The sequence below is a fragment of the Periophthalmus magnuspinnatus genome, chromosome 3 (assembly GCF_009829125.3).
Source record: "Periophthalmus magnuspinnatus isolate fPerMag1 chromosome 3, fPerMag1.2.pri, whole genome shotgun sequence".
NCBI lineage: Eukaryota > Metazoa > Chordata > Actinopteri > Gobiiformes > Gobiidae > Periophthalmus > Periophthalmus magnuspinnatus.
The window spans coordinates 30,806,950-30,829,868 of record NC_047128.1 but is presented as its reverse complement, the minus strand read 5'-3'; the positions used below and the strand labels follow the sequence as shown (position 1 = coordinate 30,829,868).

Genomic DNA, 22,919 nt, shown 5'->3' with positions numbered 1-22,919 from the left:
CAGTTTATAATCCTGCCAATACCGTCCTATCATTTGAATCTGTCTGTTTGATCAGTCAAATACTCAGTCATTTTTGGGTTTTAACGTGGAAACTTTTTCTCTGTATTAGTGGGAAACTTTTTCTTATTGTTGTGTACGATAAGATTTGAGCTGTATGGGCTGAATAAATTACTTCTATGACTCATTATAAATACAAACTAAATATTGGAGTGTTTGTTTTTTTTATTTTGTACATTTGAATTTGTTTTTTTTGGGATTATCCTGCTTTAGGGTTATTGCATCAGTAGCATAAATGACTTTATTTATTGTCTATTGTCTATTTCTTCAGCAGTATATCATATCTCAAATTTTGTTATCGTGACACGCGCGCTTCTTTTTTCTTGATCACTGGATGACTAAACAAGGAAGAATTTGCTCAGGTCGATGTAAGATCAGCCCGAGCGTAACCTTGATGCCACAGAGATACTGAGACAGTCAGGTGTCGCCTGTGGTTCTGTTCAGATGTCACTGTCAGATAGGACAACAGTTTGATATTCTGCACATGGCCGAGCACGCCTTTCAAGTTTCAATATGCAAAGTGAGACAGAAATCGGTTATCAGAAACAGCTTTTTACAAAAAATAACATAAAACAATTGGTGGGACCTTGTCTAGGTGTGGTCGATAGTAGAGATGGTGTTAAAGGTAGAGATGGTGTTAAACATAGAGATGGTGTTAAAGGTAGAGATGGTGTTAAACATAGAGATGGTGTTAAAGGTAGAGATGGTGTTAAACATAGAGATGGTGTTAAAGTTAGAGATGGTGTTAAACATAGAGATGGTGTTAAAGGTAGAGATGGTGTTAAACATAGAGATGGTGTTAAACATAGAGATGGTGTTAAAGTGAGAGATGGTGTTAAAGTTAGAGATGGTGTTAAACATAGAGATGGTGTTAAACATAGAGATGGTGTTAAAGTTAGAGATGGTGTTAAACATAGAGATGGTGTTAAAGGTAGAGATGGTGTTAAACATAGAGATGGTGTTAAAGTTAGAGATGGTGTTAAACATAGAGATGGTGTTAAACATAGAGATGGTGTTAAAGTTAGAGATGGTGTTAAAGTTAGAGATGGTGTTAAACATAGAGATGGTGTTAAACATAGAGATGGTGTTAAAGTTAGAGATGGTGTTAAAGTTAGAGATGGTGTTAAACATAGAGATGGTGTTAAACATAGAGATGGTGTTAAAGTTAGAGATGGTGTTAAAGTTAGAGATGGTGTTAAACATAGAGATGGTGTTAAACATAGAGATGGTGTTAAACATAGAGATGGTGTTAAAGTTAGAGATGGTGTTAAAGTTAGAGATGGTGTTAAACATAGAGATGGTGTTAAAGGTAGAGATGGTGTTAAACATAGAGATGGTGTTAAAGTTAGAGATGGTGTTAAACATAGAGATGGTGTTAAAGGTAGAGATGGTGTTAAACATAGAGATGGTGTTAAAGGTAGAGATGGTGTTAAAGTTAGAGATGGTGTTAAAGTTAGAGATGGTGTTAAACATAGAGATGGTGTTAAACATAGAGATGGTGTTAAACATAGAGATGGTGTTAAAGTTAGAGATGGTGTTAAAGTTAGAGATGGTGTTAAACATAGAGATGGTGTTAAACATAGAGATGGTGTTAAAGTTAGAGATGGTGTTAAAGTTAGAGATGGTGTTAAAGTTAGAGATGGTGTTAAACGTAGAGATGGTGTTAAAGGTAGAGATGGTGTTAAACATAGAGATGGTGTTAAAGGTAGAGATGGTGTTAAACATAGAGATGGTGTTAAAGTTAGAGATGGTGTTAAACATAGAGATGGTGTTAAAGGTAGAGATGGTGTTAAAGTTAGAGATGGTGTTAAACATAGAGATGGTGTTAAACATAGAGATGGTGTTAAAGTTAGAGATGGTGTTAAAGTTAGAGATGGTGTTAAACATAGAGATGGTGTTAAACATAGAGATGGTGTTAAAGTTAGAGATGGTGTTAAAGTTAGAGATGGTGTTAAACATAGAGATGGTGTTAAACATAGAGATGGTGTTAAACATAGAGATGGTGTTAAAGTTAGAGATGGTGTTAAAGTTAGAGATGATGTTAAACATAGAGATGGTGTTAAACATAGAGATGGTGTTAAAGTTAGAGATGGTGTTAAAGTTAGAGATGATGTTAAACATAGAGATGGTGTTAAACATAGAGATGGTGTTAAACATAGAGATGGTGTTAAAGTTAGAGATGATGTTAAACATAGAGATGGTGTTAAACATAGAGATGGTGTTAAAGTTAGAGATGGTGTTAAAGTTAGAGATGGTGTTAAACGTAGAGATGGTGTTAAAGGTAGAGATGGTGTTAAAGTTAGAGATGGTGTTAAAGTTAGAGATGGTGTTAAACATAGAGATGGTGTTAAAGGTAGAGATGGTGTTTAAGTTAGAGATGGTGTTAAAGTTAGAGATGGTGTTAAACATAGAGATGGTGTTAAACATAGAGATGGTGTTAAAGTTAGAGATGGTGTTAAACATAGAGATGGTGTTAAAGTTAGAGATGATGTTAAAGTTAGAGATGGTGTTAAAGTTAGAGATGATGTTAAAGTTAGAGATGGTGTTAAACATAGAGATGGTGTTAAACATAGAGATGGTGTTAAAGTTAGAGATGGTGTTAAACATAGAGATGGTGTTAAAGTTAGAGATGGTGTTAAACATAGAGATGGTGTTAAAGTTAGAGATGATGTTAAAGTTAGAGATGGTGTTAAACATAGAGATGGTGTTAAAGTTAGAGATGGTGTTAAAGTTAGAGATGATGTTAAACATAGAGATGGTGTTAAACATAGAGATGGTGTTAAACATAGAGATGGTGTTAAAGTTAGAGATGGTGTTAAAGTTAGAGATGGTGTTAAAGTTAGAGATGATGTTAAACATAGAGATGGTGTTAAACATAGAGATGGTGTTAAAGTTAGAGATGGTGTTAAAGTTAGAGATGGTGTTAAACGTAGAGATGGTGTTAAAGGTAGAGATGGTGTTAAAGTTAGAGATGGTGTTAAAGTTAGAGATGGTGTTAAAGTTAGAGATGGTGTTAAACATAGAGATGGTGTTAAAGTTAGAGATGATGTTAAAGTTAGAGATGGTGTTAAACATAGAGATGGTGTTAAAGTTAGAGATGGTGTTAAAGTTAGAGATGGTGTTAAAGTTAGAGATGGTGTTAAAGGTAAGTCATCTGGACTCTGTCTTTTAAAGCCTTTTCTTTCTACATAATACAACATAAAAGGTAAAATACGGGGAAAAGGCTCTGTTCTGGCTCAATAAACACATTTGAGGTGTGACTAAAATAACATAATTATTGCTCAATAGAAAACACTAAGTACTAATAGTTGTGCGCAGTAATAATTAGATGTGGTTTGCATAAAACACGCATTTAATTGTAATGTTGACGCTTCCTTTTAAACACATGATTTGATAATGAGCGATTGATCATAATTACTGTAAGTTTAAGTAATTTATTTTTGGTTACATCTTTGACATTTTGTTCATGTAAACATGACTTAGGTCCATTCTTTTACAAAGCTTAGAACAAATGCCTGTGAATGGAAAAAAACAACAACGGTTCTGTAAGTCTGGGGTCTGGTTTGACCAGTCAAAAACTCCCACAGCGAACTAATATTTTAGATATTAGTTATTAGTTACATTTGTAATTTATGCACATGTTTGGATGTCAGGCTTAGTAAGTGTAGTTTATTGGATTTATGGCAATCATAATCTCATCTGAATAATCAATATTTAAGAGATTACTGCACCTCGTATAAACAGCATTAGCAACGCATGGAAAAACATTATCCTCTTTTGAACGCATCTTAAGCCATTTGTTTTGTTACCATGGAGTCACATAAAACAAACAGCAGCATACTTATACGTATACTTATACTTATACTTAGAAGATGCTAAGGATAACTGGAAGTCACTGAACATGTCCTACAGGTTGTCTGGGCCAGTCAGCTGGGCTTAGATATTACTCATAGAGTCAGGTGAGTAGAGCACGCCCCTGACTGCAGCCACTGTACGTGCAGTAAAACAGAGGAAGCATCGTGCTATATAATTGAGGTATCATGTCTTGATATATTTTTGCAACCAGGCTAAAGAATCGATGATTTTATTTTGTCTTGTAATTGACAGTTGGACATAACATTATGACAGTTTTATGGCTGGAGGTCCATGAAAATGCAAAGGTTCTCCATACATCCAAAATTATGCAACTGTGATGTCTAATCCTACAGTTGAAATTGGTAAACAGACAATATAATGGGTTCAATGGTTATTGAAAGATATTGAGGGGACATAATGTGCTGTAATACTGTCAAGGAAAAAATCTATATAATCTATATAGTTGGCATGGTCACTTATTTACATTTATGTTATTTATATTTATACTTTCAAATGGGGCGCTTTTTGAAGGGAAATGTATGGTTGTCTGATGGAAGAAATCTGGTGGAGGCAATTCTGTTATTACCCCCATTACTTTGCAAAGCTTTGCAATGGTACAGTATGTGCCATGGGTCAAAAACATCAGTAAAAGTCTGTAAACTATTTGGGATCACAGCTGTACATTTAAAGTGTAATTGTTTAAATTGGTTCTTCTGGTTTTGTTTATTGGGGAAAAATTGATGAAAAAAATATATATACGCACAAGCTGCAACTCAAATGCTACGGCAGGAGAGCCAGGACGCCAGGACAGAGGGGAGGGAGTATGAAGCTATCATGCTGAACAAGGCAGCAACTGATCTGAAAGACAAGATCATGGCCCGAATTAGCACAAAGCAACCCTGACACCAGTTACAGAGGGTAAGTGAAGTACCATCTGAAAATCTCTTGGAAGATGTGAATGCAGTATTGACAGAGAGTGGAGCACAGAGGAAGAGGTGCTGGAGATACCATCATGGGAGGACAAGCTCCTACATGGGACGTACCACTGGAACATAACTGAAGTGGCTGATATCAAGAAATCCTGCCAATGGCTTGAGAGAGCTGGTCTGAAGGACAGCACAGAGGCACTCGTCCTGGCTGCACAGGAGCAGGCTTTGAGCACTAGAGTGATAGAGGCCCAGATCTACAACACCAGAGAGGGCCCAAGGTATAGGCTGTGCAAAGAGGCCCCTGAGACAATCCAGCACATAACTGCAGGGTGTAACATGTTGCAGGGAAAGCAAACATGGAGCAGCATAACCAAGGGCATAATGTACAGAAACATCTGTGCAGAGAGAGGGAAACACCTCTAAAAGTAGTGGAGAATGATCGAGCCAAGATCCTGTGGGACTTCAGATACAGACTGACAGAATGGTGATGAACCAACTGGACATTGTAGTGACAAGAGCAAACAGAGCAAAGCCGTTGTGGGGGACATCGCAGGACCAAGTGATGGGAACATCAGGAAAAAGGACCATGAGAAACTAGAAAAATGCCAGGTTCTCAAAGAAGAGCTGGAGAAGGCCTGGAAGGTGAAGGGATCAGTGGTGCCTGAGGTCATTGGAGCACTTGGGGCAGTGACCCCCAAACTGGAGGAGTGGCTACAGCAGATCCCAGGAAAAAAATTTGCCATTTCACTCTAGAAAAGTGCAGAACTAGCAACTGATATATATATATGTGTGTGTATTTCTCTAGAATTGCCACAGTTATCCAAGTAACGTGAGAGCGATCAAAGGAACCATAACTGACTTAATGAGCCATTCGCAGTTTCACTGTACCGGCCGCGTGTTCTTAGACTTGCATGGCTTAATCTTTGAGACAAGTGTATGTGATATGTGTGTGTGTGTGTGTGTATATATATATATATGTATCTTTATTTATTTATTTATTTATTTTTGCAATGAAATGTCTGTATTGCTATAACATAGAGAAAAGTGGCTGACCCTCCACTACAAAAATGACATGCCTGTTCTCTAATAATGCGGGATAATGAAGCATCATTGTTATATCACGCTCCTGCTTTTTGACAGATACTGATTGATTGTTCACAGAAAACCTTTATTAAAAATGTGCTTGTGGGCGGAATCACATGACTACAAAACTCAGTGTGTCTAATTGACGCAAGGGAAGGTTGTTTGTAAAACAATTTGTTCCTCTGTGGTTAAACAGTACAAATTAACCTGTTTTAATTCTTGGAAGGATTAATGCCAGATTATATGACAATATAATAGAGATGATTGTTTTGTCTAATCTGAGCTAAAATTGAAGAATATAGATGTTTCTTCTGTGCAGAGACTTCTGGTGGTGTCCTGCTCAAAGGTTTTGGAGGGTGGCTGGGAGTTTAACCTGGCTGTGACACCACACGCCCATCATCAGGAGGCATGCTTCTGTCGTTCAGCAATGTCCCCGGCCACGCCCAGAAAAAGGTACAACCACTGCGTGTGTAATCACATCTCATCTGAGATTAGCCTTGAATTTACTGCAATAACAAAAGATGAGATTACACCCTTCAAGTTTCAGATTTCAACTTGAACTAAATGTAGCAACCTTCTTCCAGAGGTTATTCACCTTTTCAACCTTGAGGCCCAAGTAACATGTACAAAGTAACCTGTGGCCAATTCACTTGCTAAATACATTGAATATAAAATATATTTCCTTCTGGTTCATACATTTAGGAACAGTGTCATTTCAGATAGATACAAGTGTCTAAATTGGGTTATATCCTGGGCAATGGAGTGGTCACAAAAACAATTAAACTTATCTATATCCTTCTGGGACAATGAAGTTGAGTCTGAACCTAAAGAGTAAACAGAAGACGCTACCAGGTCAAGTTACAGGCCAGATCTACCAAGAGGCAAGCCAGCATACAGCAAGAAGGAGAAGGCATGTTTTGTTGTTTGTTTACCATATATATATAAAAATATTTGATAAGTTGTATAGATAAGTTTAATGGTCCTGTACCAGATTTCTTTCACAAGTATCTGATCACAATCTGTTGCTTTAGGTACAGACATATTGTTAGCAGATCTTGAGGTTTGAGTAGTTGTTGTTAGCTGTACCGTGACTACAAACTCTGCTCATCTCTATGAAAGTTGTAAAAGCACTCAATGCCGTGAATAATTGGGATGCTTTGAATGCATAAGTGAGGAATAACCACTGCAAACAGTTTAAAATGAACTGTTCTGTTTTTCATGTTTTCAAAAACGTAAAAATCAGGTACTGCACCTTCAGTGCCATTCAGTTTATAATTCCAAGCAAAGCAATAACCTCTACATAGAGACAAGCAGAAACGTTACACCTTAATGTTCAAAACACAGTTATAGAGGCAGAGAAAACTCTTGGACTACATAAATCTTAGTTTTGAATGAAAATGCTACATTTCCCAAACAGTTTCTGAAATTGCTGTGGGCATCACAGAGCAGACACAAGCTGCCCACATCAGTCTACATGTCCCTCTTGGTTTCATTGTTCAAACACAGTCAGATGAATCGTTTAAAACATATCAGTGTGTCTGGGTAGAAGATGCCTTGCAGTCTTAGCTTACAGTGGTTATGTAACTGTCACTTTACATTGACATGAATGGATCAGTGTGGCTTGAACAGCAGGCTTAAAGCTGGTTTTAAAACAAGCTTCCCACACTGGGGAGGCGCAGTGAATAAACACATGAGACAAGAGTAAAGGAGGGAAGACTGCCACCAAATGGTTTACTATGTGTTGCAAAAACATATTGTCACACAACAATGAGTTTGAGACAGCACAAAAGGCATATTCAATTAATACAAGCTATATCACTGTACATTTGAAATACTGCATTGTTACATATGTGTAGTAAAGATTTGTTGATTTAAATTACTGTATTGTAAACGGATGCCAGTTCAGCTCGAAGTTTCTTAAAAGAAGGCCTCTTTTGTGGTTCATATTCCCAGCAGGTATTCATAATTTTTGTGATTTCAACAGGACACCCACATGGAGGAAGCATGCGGTAACCTAAAAAAATATATAAATCGTTTTTAATGTGTTGTAATGCACTCAGTCAAGCAAAACTATATGACCAACTATAAATCAATTATGATCATCATAATAGCATTGTCAGTTGAATTGAAAGACATAAATTTTACATGGAAACATTTGTGATTTTTTTATTTATTTTTTTAATTTCCATTTTAAACATAGAGTTATAAACTCCTTCCTCTTGAATGTTCCAGTCCAAGTCCAATTATAAAATATTGTGTGAACCATAGTGCTGTGTAAAGTGCTTTTGCTTTTACCTTTCTCCACCTGGTCTCTTGTCTGCTGGTTGGTAAAACATGAATAGGGAGTCTTTCCCAATGAGAACACTTCCCATAATAAGATCCCAAAACTCCACACATCACTCTCTGTCGTATAACGACCTGCATCAACCAGCAGAGGGCAGCCAAACCAAAGGACAGAGCTGTTAGTTCATTGTAGAGGAGATAATGAGGTACACTGTAGTTAGTGAGTTTGACAGGAGCCTACAGCTGATCTGACTGACCAAAGTTAAGGGCTTCAGGAGCGGTCCATTTGACTGGTATCTGCCGGAGTCCCCCCTCTGCAGAGTAAACCCCATCATCATTCTGCCGGGACATCCCAAAGTCACTGATCTTTACCACATTCTTCTCTGCAACCAAGCAGTTCCGAGCTGCCAGATCCCTTTGAAAATGTGAGACAGTGTGAAAAGTCACACAAAGCTGGATAAAAAGAATATCAAATTGAGCGTGGCAAAAGGGCCTGTGGTTGCAATGTTGTGTGTGAGGAAGTTTGACATGCAGTGTTGGAGCCTGGAGCCAGGGGGCATCTCTGATCTGTTCCCACTGGGCAGAGTGAAGCATGTTCCTGTAATGAGCCCATGTCACAGGCCCATGTCTCTTTCACTTACAGACAAGCTTCACTGACGCTTCATGAAAGTAGCTGTTGCCCGAGACTCACTACATACCCGCTGGGCCTACTGTGGGGTGTCTCTTAAATCTTCTTTGCACTGTAGTTGGAGTGGAGACATGAACAACTGCTACACATTTTGGCCTATCTATTCTCAGTAATGCATTTGTTAAACTTAAACACTTTGACTTTTTCTGTTTAGGCGTAAAGGGTGGATGGCTCTGATAATATTCATCCATAGGGGCAATTTAGGGTTTACATTTTCTCTGTTTAGAAAGTAGACAAAAATATCATATAGGTTGTTCAGTAATACCACAAGTATCCAACGTCTTGTCCACCACATTGTCGCCATGGAAATGTTATTACTTTGCCTAGAATACTGCACAGTATGACATTATGCGTATATAACTAGCATTATTTATAGGTGTTTTTCCACAGATCTACCGTAATTGCCTGACCAGACTTTTCCTTCTACATTCTGTTTGATTTCAAAAGGGTCTGAAATTGAACCATTAGAGCATGAAAAACCTTCGTCGTAACTTAGGACGGTCCAACCACAGCCGCTAATTTATATCACGTGTCTCTGAAAAACGGGCGACTCTCGAAAACTTTCATAACATTCAGAACAAAATATATAACTTCTTTTACCAGAAATAAATAACAGCATCAATAAAAATCCAACAAAAACAGACAGCAAAACATAATTTGCTGATCCCAATCAATGTAAAATTGCCAAATTAAATGTGAAAGTTACTTCACACTAAGATTTGCTGTGGTGTCCTGGGGTTGTCTTAGTGCAGATATTGATTTTTAAGAAACACTGTGTTCAATTTGAAGAACTAGAGCTATTTATCGAAATCTATGTAGTTATTCAGACATTTTTAGCAATGCAGCTCCAGCGGTTGCTCAGAGTGCTGGAAAAGTAAATGTTGGCATTGGCGATGCTGCTGCAGACTACAGTGTTCTCAGTATTTGTGTGGTAGCCCTCTCCTCCTTTAAAACGACTTGTTAGCCCGCTCATGTTCACTGTGTGATCAAAGATTAAGGTAGAACTGCACCTGACGACCTAACGATTCTTTTAGTAGTCAAGTAGTCACTGATTTTCAATGCATTTTTAATCGGAAAAACCTAAACTGACTGAAGACTTCTAGATGGAGAATTGAAAGTGTTATCTATGAAAGTGCTTGATGAAATGATTCTTTTATGACATTTTGATTAATAATACCTCTCTTTGTTATAAAGCATCTTTGCCATGTGTTTAGTCACAGTTGTTGGTTGTAGTCCTAATTAGTAATCCAACCTGTGAATGCAGTTCTTGCTCTCCAGGTACTCCATCCCAGATGCTACGTTTTCCGTCATTTTAACCAGCATTTTGGGCTTGAGGTTCAGACCCTCATTGCGCAAGAAGGAGAGGAAATCCCCCCCTTGAGAAGAGACACATGCACAACATTGGGGGATAAATATGACTTGCGCTGGGACACTCTGGTTCAGATTTAAGACATAATGATTATCTGTGGGATTAAGACTGACTCACCTGGAACCAGCTCCATGATGATGTAAATGGGCTGCCTCTGAGTGCACACTCCGATCAGCTTCACAATATTTGGATGGTTGTACTGCTTTAAGATCCTGTAGAGCGCTAACAATTATTCATTTTTATATGTGAACATTGTGTGGAAAAAATAATATATTATTCAATAGAAAGGGAATAGCTGGCTCAGATCTAGTGCATATACAGAAAAAAATCAAAATTATGTAATACAACAAATGATTCCAAATGTGGTATAGCATAAAATCAGTAGAGACCTTACAAAGATCCTCTTAAAATCTAAATGTATTGCTTTGGATCATCTTAAAACTTAATGGAAAATGCTGTTTTAATATATTTTATAGGGTCAACTTTTCATTTTCTCAGTGTATGTAAGATGTGTGTAAGATGTTCACAGTCAAATCAAACATTGCATAAACATTTCATATATTTTTGCTCATCTATTTGTGATAAATTATAGTGTAAGGCATAGTATTATTATATAGATTATTATTTACTGACCTGGCCTCCATCAGAAACTTGTTCTTTTGCTCAGGAGCCAGACTCTCTTTACAAGATTTCACTGCGACGGGGGTGTTGTTGGCACGCAAATGTCCTCTGTACACCTCCCCAAAGTTACCCTGTTTACAAATGAGAAACTTTATAGCAACATCGTGTCACTGTATTTGACCTTGTGTGAAAATGGGATTGCGCAACTGATGCAACTGTGAGTAAGCATTGCTTTTTCTGAGTCACTCCTAATACTTAAAGACTAAATATGAACTCCCTGAAGAAACAGTACAATGTGTCTTTTTCTAGTCAAAGACAAACGCTGCTCTGTTCTGTTTGCATAAACGGTAATTTCATCGTTTAACTGTGAACTTTCTTCTAGTGATGAAAATAAACATGACATATTTCCTTTTACTGCAATAGGTTGGGTTCATGTTGAATAATTTCATGTTGTCATAATTATCCTCCAGCTCAGTTTTAAATAGCTTTGTAAAATGTCATGAGAACGCAACCTGCTGAGTACATGTTTGTCATTATACACTACATCAAACCTTTCACCGATGACGAACTCACCCGCCCAAGAAGTGGCCCCAGAATCAAGTCATCGTGATCTAAAACCCATTTGCCCTGATAGAAAAGACACAAGCACCACAACCTTAATATTAACAACATAGTATCAGTGCATTGTGTATTTGAGAGATAGTGATGCTGCACCTTCTTGACAGGTTTATTGAGCACGATTTCACATTTCTTGGTGATGTGTTCGCGAGTGGAGAAAAGATGATGGATCAGTTTGGGAATGCTCGGGAAACTTTCACCATCCAGACGGTACACATTCTGAAACACAGTGAAGTAGTTACACCACAACGCAATTATCAACATCGGGACAGAAATATTTATGAGGTGTGACCTGTGCAGATTTATACTGACAAAAATAACATTTCAATATTTTTTCTCCTTTTTAAAAACTCGGCACAGCCTCATTTCACATTCATGAGTGCTGTTTTGAATTTCAGTCATAGCTGCTGGCATTTTTTCACAAATTAGTAATTTTTAGCATTTTTCAGCAAGATAAAAGACTATTCAAAACACTTCTCTTCTCAAAGGGTTTTTACCATGACCTGTTGACCTGTCTGAATGCAACTATACACAGAGGAGTTTCATTGGTAACGTTTGTTTTCCTTTTTTAATTTCCTAGCATTATATGGGGAGCATGGGAGCGCCATGATTTTAAAATGAAGAATCTTTAGCTTTTAAAACACTGCTGGGAGTGCTGCATGGGTTTGCAAACAGATGATGCAAACAACTGTGCAACTTCTTCAAAATAATTTTCTTTCATGTCTCTTCTTAACTTACATTTGCATCCTGAATGAGGAAATGCTTGCAGGATTGGTCCCACTGCACCGACAGCACGTAACCAGGCTTGTCTTGACTTTTCCGCACCAGAAAATCCCCATCATTTTGCAGCAGCTCCTGGACCTCGACTCTTGGGACGGCTCCGTGATACCAGTCCTGCTCCTCCAAAGGACGGTCTGCATCTATAGCTGAAGGCGACTGGAACATAGAAAAACATTTAAACCAAAGAGATAACATGTTATGATAAAATAATCCAACTGAGATGAACAGTGGGTAGGATCACTAAAAATACTGCTAATTTTTAGTATATAGTCAGTAGTCTTAACGTAGTGGTGACAAACATGAGACACAAATTTTGGCCTGGAGATAAAATACTTTTCTTTTTGTCTAGCCTTAGGTTGTATCATATGAAGCAGGACGAGGCAGGTGGACATAATGTTACATCTTGTGTCCTCCAGTCTATTGCACATTGTTAATGAACCCAGACCTACAGGGTTATGTGTCTCCCTCTGCTGGTTGTGGTGATAAATGATTAGCAGTGCGATGTTGAGGTCAGATGAATACAAAACCAGCCCCCCTCACACTGATGACCTAATGGGGTTTGTGACGCACATACACGAGCAAAGGCAGCCTCAGAGACAGAGGGAATGAGACATGCAGAGAATAGGCTCAAAATTAACACCTGAAAACAGATTTATGCATCAGTTAAACCCAGGAGGTGGAACAGTGAAGCAGTGTGTGTCTGTGAAACCATAAAACTGCTCGGCGTGGGAAAAGTGGTGTCAAATATAGATCTGGTGTACAACTTAAATCAGTGTAAATTACAACGCACTACAAGAGAGAGATAGAAAAAAGTGTTCTGATATTTCAATATTAAAGTGCAAAGTGCGGACATACCCCAGTTTTAGTTTTAAACAGGCCACTTAAGTTGCTTATGAGTCCATCTCTTCCTTTGTATGAACCTTGATTCCTGTCCTGCAACAATTTGTCAATGAATAATACTGTTCCATTATAAAATGACCATGTGTTATTTCAATATGAGACTTGAAATCCACTCCACATTTCACATTAACAGATTTGAACTGTGAGTATTAGACGAACTTTGCTTGTGTTTGAGGAGCTGGACACCATGTGGAACTCCAGAGCAGTAGGAGGGTCCTGTGAGCCCAGCTGGTCCAGTTTCTCTTTGAGCAGCAGCCTCTGAACCTGCAGTTTGGCCCGCACTCCCTGAGACAAAAACACCTGCTGCTGGCTTTCCTCCAGGGCATGGCTTTTACTGAACTGGTAAACCCTGTGCAGACAGAGGGGCACTGAGCTTCACTATATTACCCTTAAACAAAAGATTACGACAGTGTGAATGTTCGTTGACATTCTACGTACTTCCCTTGCACATCACCGCAGTTTCTGCTTTATTGCATAAGTCACTGTATATTTGATAACAACATTCAGAATATGACTCTATAACAAAATCAATAAATAAGATTCTTGAACTATTTGAAGGATTAATGTGGATTTGTCAGAATACTGTGATAGTCCTTTTTGTACGCTTTAGCCATAGAACAGATGCAGTAATCCAAGTCTCTAGAGTAACAAAATCATTTTCATTAAATAATCTAGCCCTGGTCAAAAGCAGAACATAACCTTTGTTTTATTGCACCACATTAGCTTTGCGTATAGTTAAGAACTTGTCTATGAATCATCTGTTCCCACTTGCCCTTTGGGACATTGGAAACTACTTTGTCAAGAGTTAAACCTCTGGCTCCTTCAAATGACCTGACCATTGCCCAAGAGTAATAATGAGCAACCTCCATAACTGACAAATCACTCAAATTTATAACCCAAGGCTGCGCCCGGAATTATAATAGTATTAGCAATTTAACATGGTTGTTTCACTCCAGTTTCATTCACAGTTGATGCATAACATTACGCCCACCATCGCTAGTCAGTGTTTTGTACTATCTGTCCTTTGCCGTCATAATGCATCATTGCAGCCTCTGGTTGCTGACCTTTGACCTTTCTTGACCCCTTCTCTCTCAATGCGTAACTCCTGCTCGAGCTGCTCCACTGTTGCCTGTTTGGGGCCTAGAGTGCGAGCAAGGTCCATCAATTCCTCCTCCACGGCTGTTAGCCTGAAAGCAGCAGAGATCTGAGCACTGATCGATAAACTGCAAACAAGAAAAGGATTTGGAAAAAGAACAATATTTTTGAACTGCCTGACTTGTGTTGGATGGTCTCAAGTGTAAGGTCATTCAGCTCTATCTCAGCTGAGTTAAGTTGTTCATTTTCTTCTAAGATGCTGTAATCAAAGTCGGCACTGGCTGGGTCTTCCCCCACAGACCTGCCCAAAAGCAAAGACAGTAAATGATGTTAATAAGAGAACACTGTTAGAGCGAGGAGAAGAGGAGGTTGTGCTCTACCTTAATTTAATCTTTTATTAATCAAACAATAAGAGGTAATAACATAAAATAAGAAAACATAACAGAACCTTTATTTGTCCCACAATGGGGAAATTCCGGTGTTGCAAAGGAAAATAATATATATGCATTCAAAAATACTATTAAAATGCTTAAATCTAACTATTTCACTAGACGTAACTATTTAGAGTGTAATAGAGTTGGAATAATAAGGTACAATACTGTGCAAGTCTAAACTTGAAAAGCAACTTGACTGTATTTATGCAGAGTATAACATATGAACAGCAGGTCAAGTGACGTCAGTGTATTGAACCGTTGGTGATTCATGCTGTATCACCGCATATTGTCCTATATAGATGAAACATTAAATTACTGAATGAATTTTTCAAATCTATCTGTGCCGTACCTGTTTTGTTGAATGAAGCTTTCGTACTCGCTGTGAGGGTCGATGGCTGTTAGGGCAGAACACATCTCTTCATGGATACGCACCACTTCATGATGCAGTAGAGTGGAGATGTCAAAGTACTCCTGTAAGATCTCCTTTCTGGATCAGAGGCCAAGGATAACACACAAATTAAACAAAATGACAAGGACTGAACCCAAGGGCAAACACAAATCATCAAACAGCCCTTTAGTTTCTCACTTTTATGAATGTTGAGGACATTTGAACAATAGGAATCATCAATATATGCTGTCAGTGGTGATTTGAAAATACATCATTAAAGGTGCACTATGTAACTTTTCTGATGGAAGGTCTGCTACCTACTTGTTTCCATTAAATTCAACTACCTTGCATTTATTACAGCTCAAAATTTTGGGCCGCCTCTCCACAGATGTGACTTGTAACTTGGCCTGGTGGCATCAGAGAAGTTATGTGCAATATTATGGAACATTCCAGGCAAAGCAATAACATCTGAAGTATATAATATAAAAAAATAAAATAAAATAAAATAAAATAAAAAATATAAGTACAAATCTTTATACACTAAATGGTATTTTTTTTGGCTTGAGTAAACATATCTAAAATGATATATTTTTTTTTACAGAAACAAATCTTATATACAATTAAATTACAGAAAATAAATTGTTCAAACACACCTTTCTTTCTGTTCTAGGTTATAGTGGTATGATATAAATGCAGACTTCAGCTTCTACTTTGAAACCTTTAGATACAGTTTCATTCAGCCCTTTGTTTCAGGTGAGATACTCCATGGAAAAGTAGGTTGACCAACACTATCTGTTAGAAGAGAACAATTCTGTATGAAATGTATTGTTACGGCCCTGGGCCTGAAGTTCTTTTTGTTGTTTGTATTTGTGCGTTATGTTTTGTCTGTGTGTCAACGAGTCTGTCCAGTTTCCCCACAATCATGGCTGTTGGAGCCTTTGGCGGTGATTGGAGGAGTGTTTTTCACCCTGGCCAATCCTGGGGCCCACCTTCAGCCGCCTCCCACCAATTTAAGAAGATTCGGACACACGGGGCTGCTGGCCTATGCGAGGACAGTATGTCATTCCGTGTGTCTCGTCTCGTGACTCTGTTTATTCGTCAAGATTTTGTTTTGTTTCTGTAAAAAATTGTGTTTTAGTTAACTTCACCTTTGTTTTTGTTTAAACCCCTGCAAGGCATTTGTTTCACTATTTTTAGTCTCCTTTTGTTTAGTGTATCCTTATCCTCCTATTAACATCCCTATTCATTAAACAGCTGCTGGTTGTTTATTTGTTACTTCCCCACATGAGCTGGGTTTTAACGGTATTTATAAGGAACTACTTAATGGACTACCTGAATATCTCACTTGCTTGTTAATCATATGATTGATATGATATGATATGATATGGGAACATTTACTATTTTATTTATTTATTTGATTGGGACAATGCATGTTTATGAAATGATTCAACATGAATGTAAACACACTGGATTATGGCCAAAGGCTAATTTCCATCCATTGTTCCAAGAATACAAGATCACATGACTGTATAAGACGAAGGACTGGCCGTGCCAGAACTGAGTTGGTAAAAAAGGCTTTTAGCCGTTTTGCTTCACAAAAATGGAATATATTTCAAGCACAAGCAAAATTGGATACTTTGGTGCCAGAAATGCAGTTTAATAATCTGGTAACAAACATTTATACACACCTACGTGTGTGAGTGTTTGTGGTAGTTTGGAGGGGCTGATGGTGTAGAGTGACAGCCTCACGTCCATCAGTCAGTCACAGGGCAGCTGTGGCTATAAAAGTATCTTACCACTTACCACCAAGTGTGGTGTAAATAAATAATGACTACAGCGTAATGCTCTGAGAGGTTTCAACAAACCTGTCAAACCTAAAACCCATTACAAGTGTAAGACATTATTATTATATTATATATTATTATATATAGGGTTAGTTCATATTATTATTATTATTATTATTATTATTATTATTATTATTATTATTATTAATATTAATATTAATATTAATATTAATATTAATATTAATAATAATAATAATAATAATAAAAAAAATAATAATAATAATAATAATAATAATAATAATAATAATAATAATAATAATAATAATAATAATAATAATAATAATAATATGAACTAACCCTATATTTGAACAGTGGCATAGTGGATTAAGCATTTTCCAATGTCTGAAACTCACCAAAACAGTTGTTTTGTTCTGAGTTAAGCAGTTCACTCGACTGACTCAGTGACAGAAGGTGACTGTTTTGACACCTGTTAAATCACTGTGCAACTGGCATGCAATCCCAAACAAAAAAGAAAACATCAAATATAATTCAACCACCTCCAAAACAGATGGGGCAGTCATGGTTAGAGCGGGGATAGAAAAACCCATATTGTCGTTAGTGGCGCTACATTCTGGCCCACTGCCACATTTATATCATTAAATGGTTAATGAGCCAAAGGTGTCCGCATTTACTTCAAACAGCTTTTCAAGCATAAATTCACCGGTATACTACACTGGCTATGGGATCTCACTGAACAGAATAAAACAAGGACAGAGGTAAGGGGAAGAATAATGCAAAGTTATGCAACATTAATGATGGAACTAAATGCTATTTGTAAACAGGGTAACACTTCCAGCGACTGATATTCAGGACAAATAAACTAAACTCCTAATTTGAGCCTATAGTTTAAAGGTGCACTTTACTTTTATGTGTCTGCCACCTCCATATGTCCCTGGAGATTGTTCCATAGTTTTGAATTACTCGCTATTTATCCATGGAGACAAGCAGGTGACATCTTTAGGCTATGTTACTGATCAGATCTCTGGAGAAGCGACCCTGCTCATAGTAAAAATGCATGTTTTTCCAAGATAATTTTGACTAATAAAAATCTGTAATTAAATATATGAACAAACATTTCAGAAAAAGCAATCCATGTATTTCAAAATTATGAAAAAGTAGAATAGTTGCCAGAGTGATTAACAATTTAGAACAAAATATTAGATCTTTTTAACGGGGAAAAATGTTGCACATAACAGGAACTTGAAACCCATGAAAATCAAGCATGTAGCAGACACCTCAAGTCACACAATGCACTGTTAAAATGTTTTTGTTGTGTCTTACAGGATGAGCACCATTTCTTGCTGCAGCATCTGGAGCGCGCGGAGGAGAGCCGGCTGAATGTGGCTGTAGTGCTGCTGATGGTAAACCTGTGCAGCCTGGACCGACAGCACGTACTCGTTGTGGAGGTCATAAAGTTTGACTGACGCCTTCACGTACCGCTCTCTGGCCTTTTCCTGCTCTCGCTCTGGACACACGTAATTGGACACATAGTTGGGTTTTTGGGGACATTACATTGACGTACATTTATTTCCTGGAGACTGCCGAGCCTTATCCTAGTTTAATCGATGGTGTCGTTACAATCTGTAAATGGGTTTTTGCTTATATTAACCTAAAAAAGCTAAAACTATCAAATCCTACAAATTCTTGGCAAAAGTATTCAGAAGGTAATTGGGAGCAAGAATATATAAATAACTTAATTTGGACAAAAATGTCACATAGAACCTTATTTGACCTTTGAATCTGTTGATGTAATAATTAAAGATTTAAGTAATGGGGACCTAATTTTTGTCCCCATAAAGAGGCAGATTTGGATGATGTGACGGTGTGTACCAGTTTCAGTCCCTCACCTTTGTTGGCTTCCTGATATTTTCTTTTGGCCTGAGCTGTCTCCTTGATGGCCTGTCTGTAGTTGTTCTTCAGCCTCTCCAGCTCTGTTTGAGTCACCTGAAACACACGATCCTCCAAAGATTACCACTTTAAATCAGAAACATTATGCAATAACTCTCCAAAACAACACTATTTGGAACTTTACCCGAACTCCACATCCTGCAAGATTTCAACCAAAAATGTACTGTGGATGTTTTTATTCCACAAAAATGTGCATATATAGAGTTATGCAGACCTGACTCTTAACATTGCCTGTAGGATGGCAGGCTGCTGTTTCTCTACATGGAGATGTTATTACTTTGCCTGAAATGTTCCACAGAATGGCATTAAATGTAACTATCTCCAAAAGTTCTGTTAACTTTCTGTTTCCATGGAGTCTGATCCTGGATATCTGCTTTAATTAACCAAACCTAATTAACCATAATCCTAACTATCAATGGGTATCAGAGTGATAAAGACTGGACGGTTACCATAGCAACTGGGTATTTAATACAAAATATGATATCTTTTAAATGATGAAAAGTCCTCAAAACATCATAAGGAAGCTAAAACCCATCAATAATGCTTCGATTAAGAAAACATTTTTGTTTGGTCTTTGAAACTTTGAAGTGCAAGCCATATTTGATGTAGTTATATTTAAAAGTGTTTGCTCTGTCACCAAGGCATTCTCACTGTGGTTTGAGTGGACATGATGCAGGAAGTGGATGTTAACTTTCAGACAGGCTTAAAAGTGAGATGTCAAATAATAAGCCTAATTCTTTTGTAAATATACAGTCTGTTTTTCTTTGGTTCAACAAAAAAATAACTGGGTAAAATTTTTTCACCAGTCTATTGTTCAGTCATCACAGTAAAGTAAGATTTATTCCACAAAACAAACGATGCACCACATGCTCCAGTATGGGTCTTTGAAAATGAACCCATCATTAGGGCGAGGTAATTGAGTCATAAAAACAGTATGAGGCAAATACTCGCTGCAGAATTTGTGCAGAATAGTCTGTCCCATTCCTGTGATCAGCACCTGTCATACAGCACCAATCAACTGCTCTTTCATCATGTTTATAGAGAAAGTTTGCAAAAGAGGAAGTGGAAGATAAAACAGGTACCAGTCCTTTTTTCTTCAGTATCTGTTTCTTTTTGTGCCTGAAAGTTTAGCCAACAAAAACATGTTGATAATGTGAGATCTTCTCTAATTCAATAATTTAATATTAGTACCAACGAGGTGCAAATTAGACATTTTTTAAACTGTGTGGAAGGTCTGACAAGGTGTGAACAATTGTGTTAACTCTATTTATAAATACAGAAAAGCATAATAATTCAATTGGTTTTGCAGTTTTTGAGAATTTGTGCTCACTTGAATGCTATTATTTTATTAAATCCTGTCTAGAATTTTAAAGTACAGCTTAATGTATTAATAGATTATCCATTATGGTACACCATAAATGGATAGATAGTAGTGCACTAAGGAAAGTTATACGTTTCCACACATACGACCGTGTATAAAATATTGCAATATCTTATGCAACTGTAGATTAATAGGAAGTGATGTCGTGTAGCAACCCCTTATTCAATGAAAATAGACTCGCTGCTCATGCTTTGGTAACAAAAAAAGGGAAAGGCCAATAAGGAAGACAATATTTTGATATATTTACACAAATACAGTGCATATAGTGTTTATTTTAAGAGCGTACAGATGGAAAAATGTATTATGTTAGGTTGCCATAGTTGTAAATAAATGTAATATTCCCTGTGGTTACCTTGGTGAGCTCGAGTCTCAGGGTGCTCCACTGCTCGGCGTAGTTTTTGCGGAGCTGTTGTTTGTCCCGTATGAGCAGGGTCAGTTTACTGATGGGACCATCCTGGAGATCCTCGGAGCGCTTCTTCATCAACTGACTGAGGCTCTCCGTCTGAGCAACCAGCAACTCCCAAGACTACACAAATACAATACACAACATACAATAGTGCCGGGTCTCTTCCGCACAAAGATGGAAAAAAGAATTGATGAGCTTTGATTAATCATCAAAAATATATTGGGTTTCTTTGAAGTGAGCACAGAGCATCAAAACATATTAACAATTCAAATTACATTTCAAAACACCAACCATGTTTTGAAGATGTATTATTTAAAACTGCTTTATTTTTTAGTCTCTGGATCTGAAATGTCAAGAATGCTTTGCTAATGAGTTGTTGGTTTATGAAGGTTGTAAATCTTAGTTATTTATGAGTGGGTTTATCATGGTCAGAGAGTCACTTCAACATTCAGCCCACATCATGTTGTCGATACAGGCGTTGTCTAGACAAAATCAGTAAACTTCAGATAAAGCTGAAATCACACTTCCCATCCTCGTCTGCCACTGGGTCATCACTGTTCTCTCACTGTACTATACTTTTTCTTTTGGCAGATGAAGAAATACCCCTCGATGGTTACTGTTTTGAAGATAATCTAGTACATTTTGAGCAGCCGGACTCCTCACTATTTCAACCAGTTGCAAATATATTCAAATCTTTTCACTTAATCACTTGTTTTCTCTTCTATAAAAATGACTTTGGTGAGAGGATGTGTTGCTCACCTGTCAGTTTTAATGTTTTGGTCACGTGATTTATCATTATTTCATCTATAGTGCACATACAAACTCCCTATACTAACATGTGTTTCTGACCTTATTTAGTTGGCTGATGTGTTCCACCCCGGGTCCAGATTGGGGTCTATCCAGTCGCTCTACCAGCACAGCCATGTGGTGGAGCTGGGCAGAGAAGTCCCGCTCACTCTTAGCTCTTTGCCCCATCCACTTCTTCATGACCTCCATCAGGCGCAGCTCCGAGTCCAGCAGACGCAGTAAAGCCGTGTGAGCCTGTGGACATCGCAGGTCCTCCCCAAAACCCATCCTTAAGCACTCTGCACTCAGTTAAAGGCTTAAAAAAAAACTAAGATACCTTACTAAAACAAACTGGTCTAAAGAGTGTCAGGGTGAGATCTGATGAGCAGAGTTTTATACTGATATTGTCTCACTTCCTTTTGAAGAGTGGTCATAGGCTACTTCCTTGTGTGTGTCACTGTGTTTTTTTTCTTCTTGCCCATAAAGACAACACTTCCTTTTTATTTTAATTACAACCCACTGAACAGATTCTACTTTAGCTATTTATGAACTTTTATGAGGAAATTGTATATGTATTCCAATTTATTTTTACTTAATGTGGTGCAATGCCATTTTCTTATTTGTATAGTTTATCTTGACTAAAACTAGAAGTGTTTTATTGATTAGTGATGACAAAAACTCACATCTCCTCACAGCACTGACACATTCAAATGTCTCACTTTTTGTTGATGCCACTTCCTTTGCTACAAACTGTGAACCACTATACTATTCAAACGAGATGCTAGCAGTCCTTTGTGTGCTGTGGTTTCTATATATTTATGTTATTTATTTTGCATTGCGTACAAAGTTTTTTTTTATCAGAGTGTAGAAAATGTGTTTACCAAAGACAAGTTACAAATGGAAACACAGCTTGAACCAATTCTCACTTCATTAGTTGTGTTCACAAGTGTGGAGTTGATGTTTGGTGGAAACTTTCAGCTGAATGACATTAGTTATACACCATCAAACTGCAGTCATTAGACATTTTAAACACTCAGAATAGCCGAGACCAACAAGATATTTCTGTCTATGACCAAAACAGACACCAACAGCTAATAACTGTCTGTTGTGAAGAGCTACAGGTGAAACCAGAAGTTTACTTACACTACAGAGAGAGAGACATAGGCTTTTCTCTGACTAACTCTAGCTTCTCTAACCACTACACTTTTTCTGTTTTAGGTCAATTAGGATTACAAAAAATATTTATATTTGCTAAATGCCAGAATAATCAGAGAAGGATTTTTAAGACAAATTGTCATTACTTTCTTCAAAGTCAGAGGTTTGCATACCGTAAAATTACTATGACTTTAAACAATTTGGGGAAAACCCAGATGATGACATGACTGAAAGGCCACTCTGCGAAGAAGCCCTTACTCCAAAAGAAACATAAAAAAGCCAGATTACAGTTTGCAAATGCACATGAGGACAAAGACATGTTGGAGACATGTCCTGTGG

At 37.5% G+C, this 22,919-nt stretch overlaps 1 protein-coding gene across 1 annotated transcript; it reads right to left on the bottom strand.

Moving 5' to 3' along the window:
- Positions 1-7,628: 7,628 nt before the first annotated feature.
- Positions 7,629-21,801, bottom strand: fes (FES proto-oncogene, tyrosine kinase). Its single transcript, XM_055232582.1, has 18 exons — positions 21,489-21,801; positions 20,586-20,759; positions 18,792-18,888; positions 18,226-18,409; positions 15,062-15,199; positions 14,460-14,579; positions 14,248-14,370; positions 13,343-13,532; positions 13,139-13,216; positions 12,242-12,439; positions 11,600-11,722; positions 11,459-11,512; positions 10,898-11,016; positions 10,382-10,476; positions 10,148-10,271; positions 8,465-8,622; positions 8,220-8,342; positions 7,629-7,938 (listed from the first exon to the last, which is right to left on the bottom strand). The coding sequence occupies exons 1-18, from the start codon at positions 21,711-21,713 to the stop codon at positions 7,796-7,798; spliced, it is 2,466 nt and encodes an 821-aa protein (XP_055088557.1). The 5' UTR covers positions 21,714-21,801; the 3' UTR covers positions 7,629-7,795.
- Positions 21,802-22,919: the final 1,118 nt, after the last annotated feature.

Bases quoted from the DNA above. Each gene is read 5' to 3' on its own strand.
- fes (XM_055232582.1), bottom strand. From the start codon at position 21,713: ATGGGTTTTGGGGAGGACCTGCGATGTCCACAGGCTCACACGGCTTTA. The intron at 13,533-14,247 runs GTCAGCAACCAG...CTGTCTGCACAG, and splicing joins GGGGTCAAGAAAGGTCAAAG to GGTTTACCAGTTCAGTAAAA. The intron at 11,513-11,599 runs GTGCAGCATCAC...CTTTTCTATCAG, and splicing joins TCAATAAACCTGTCAAGAAG to GGCAAATGGGTTTTAGATCA.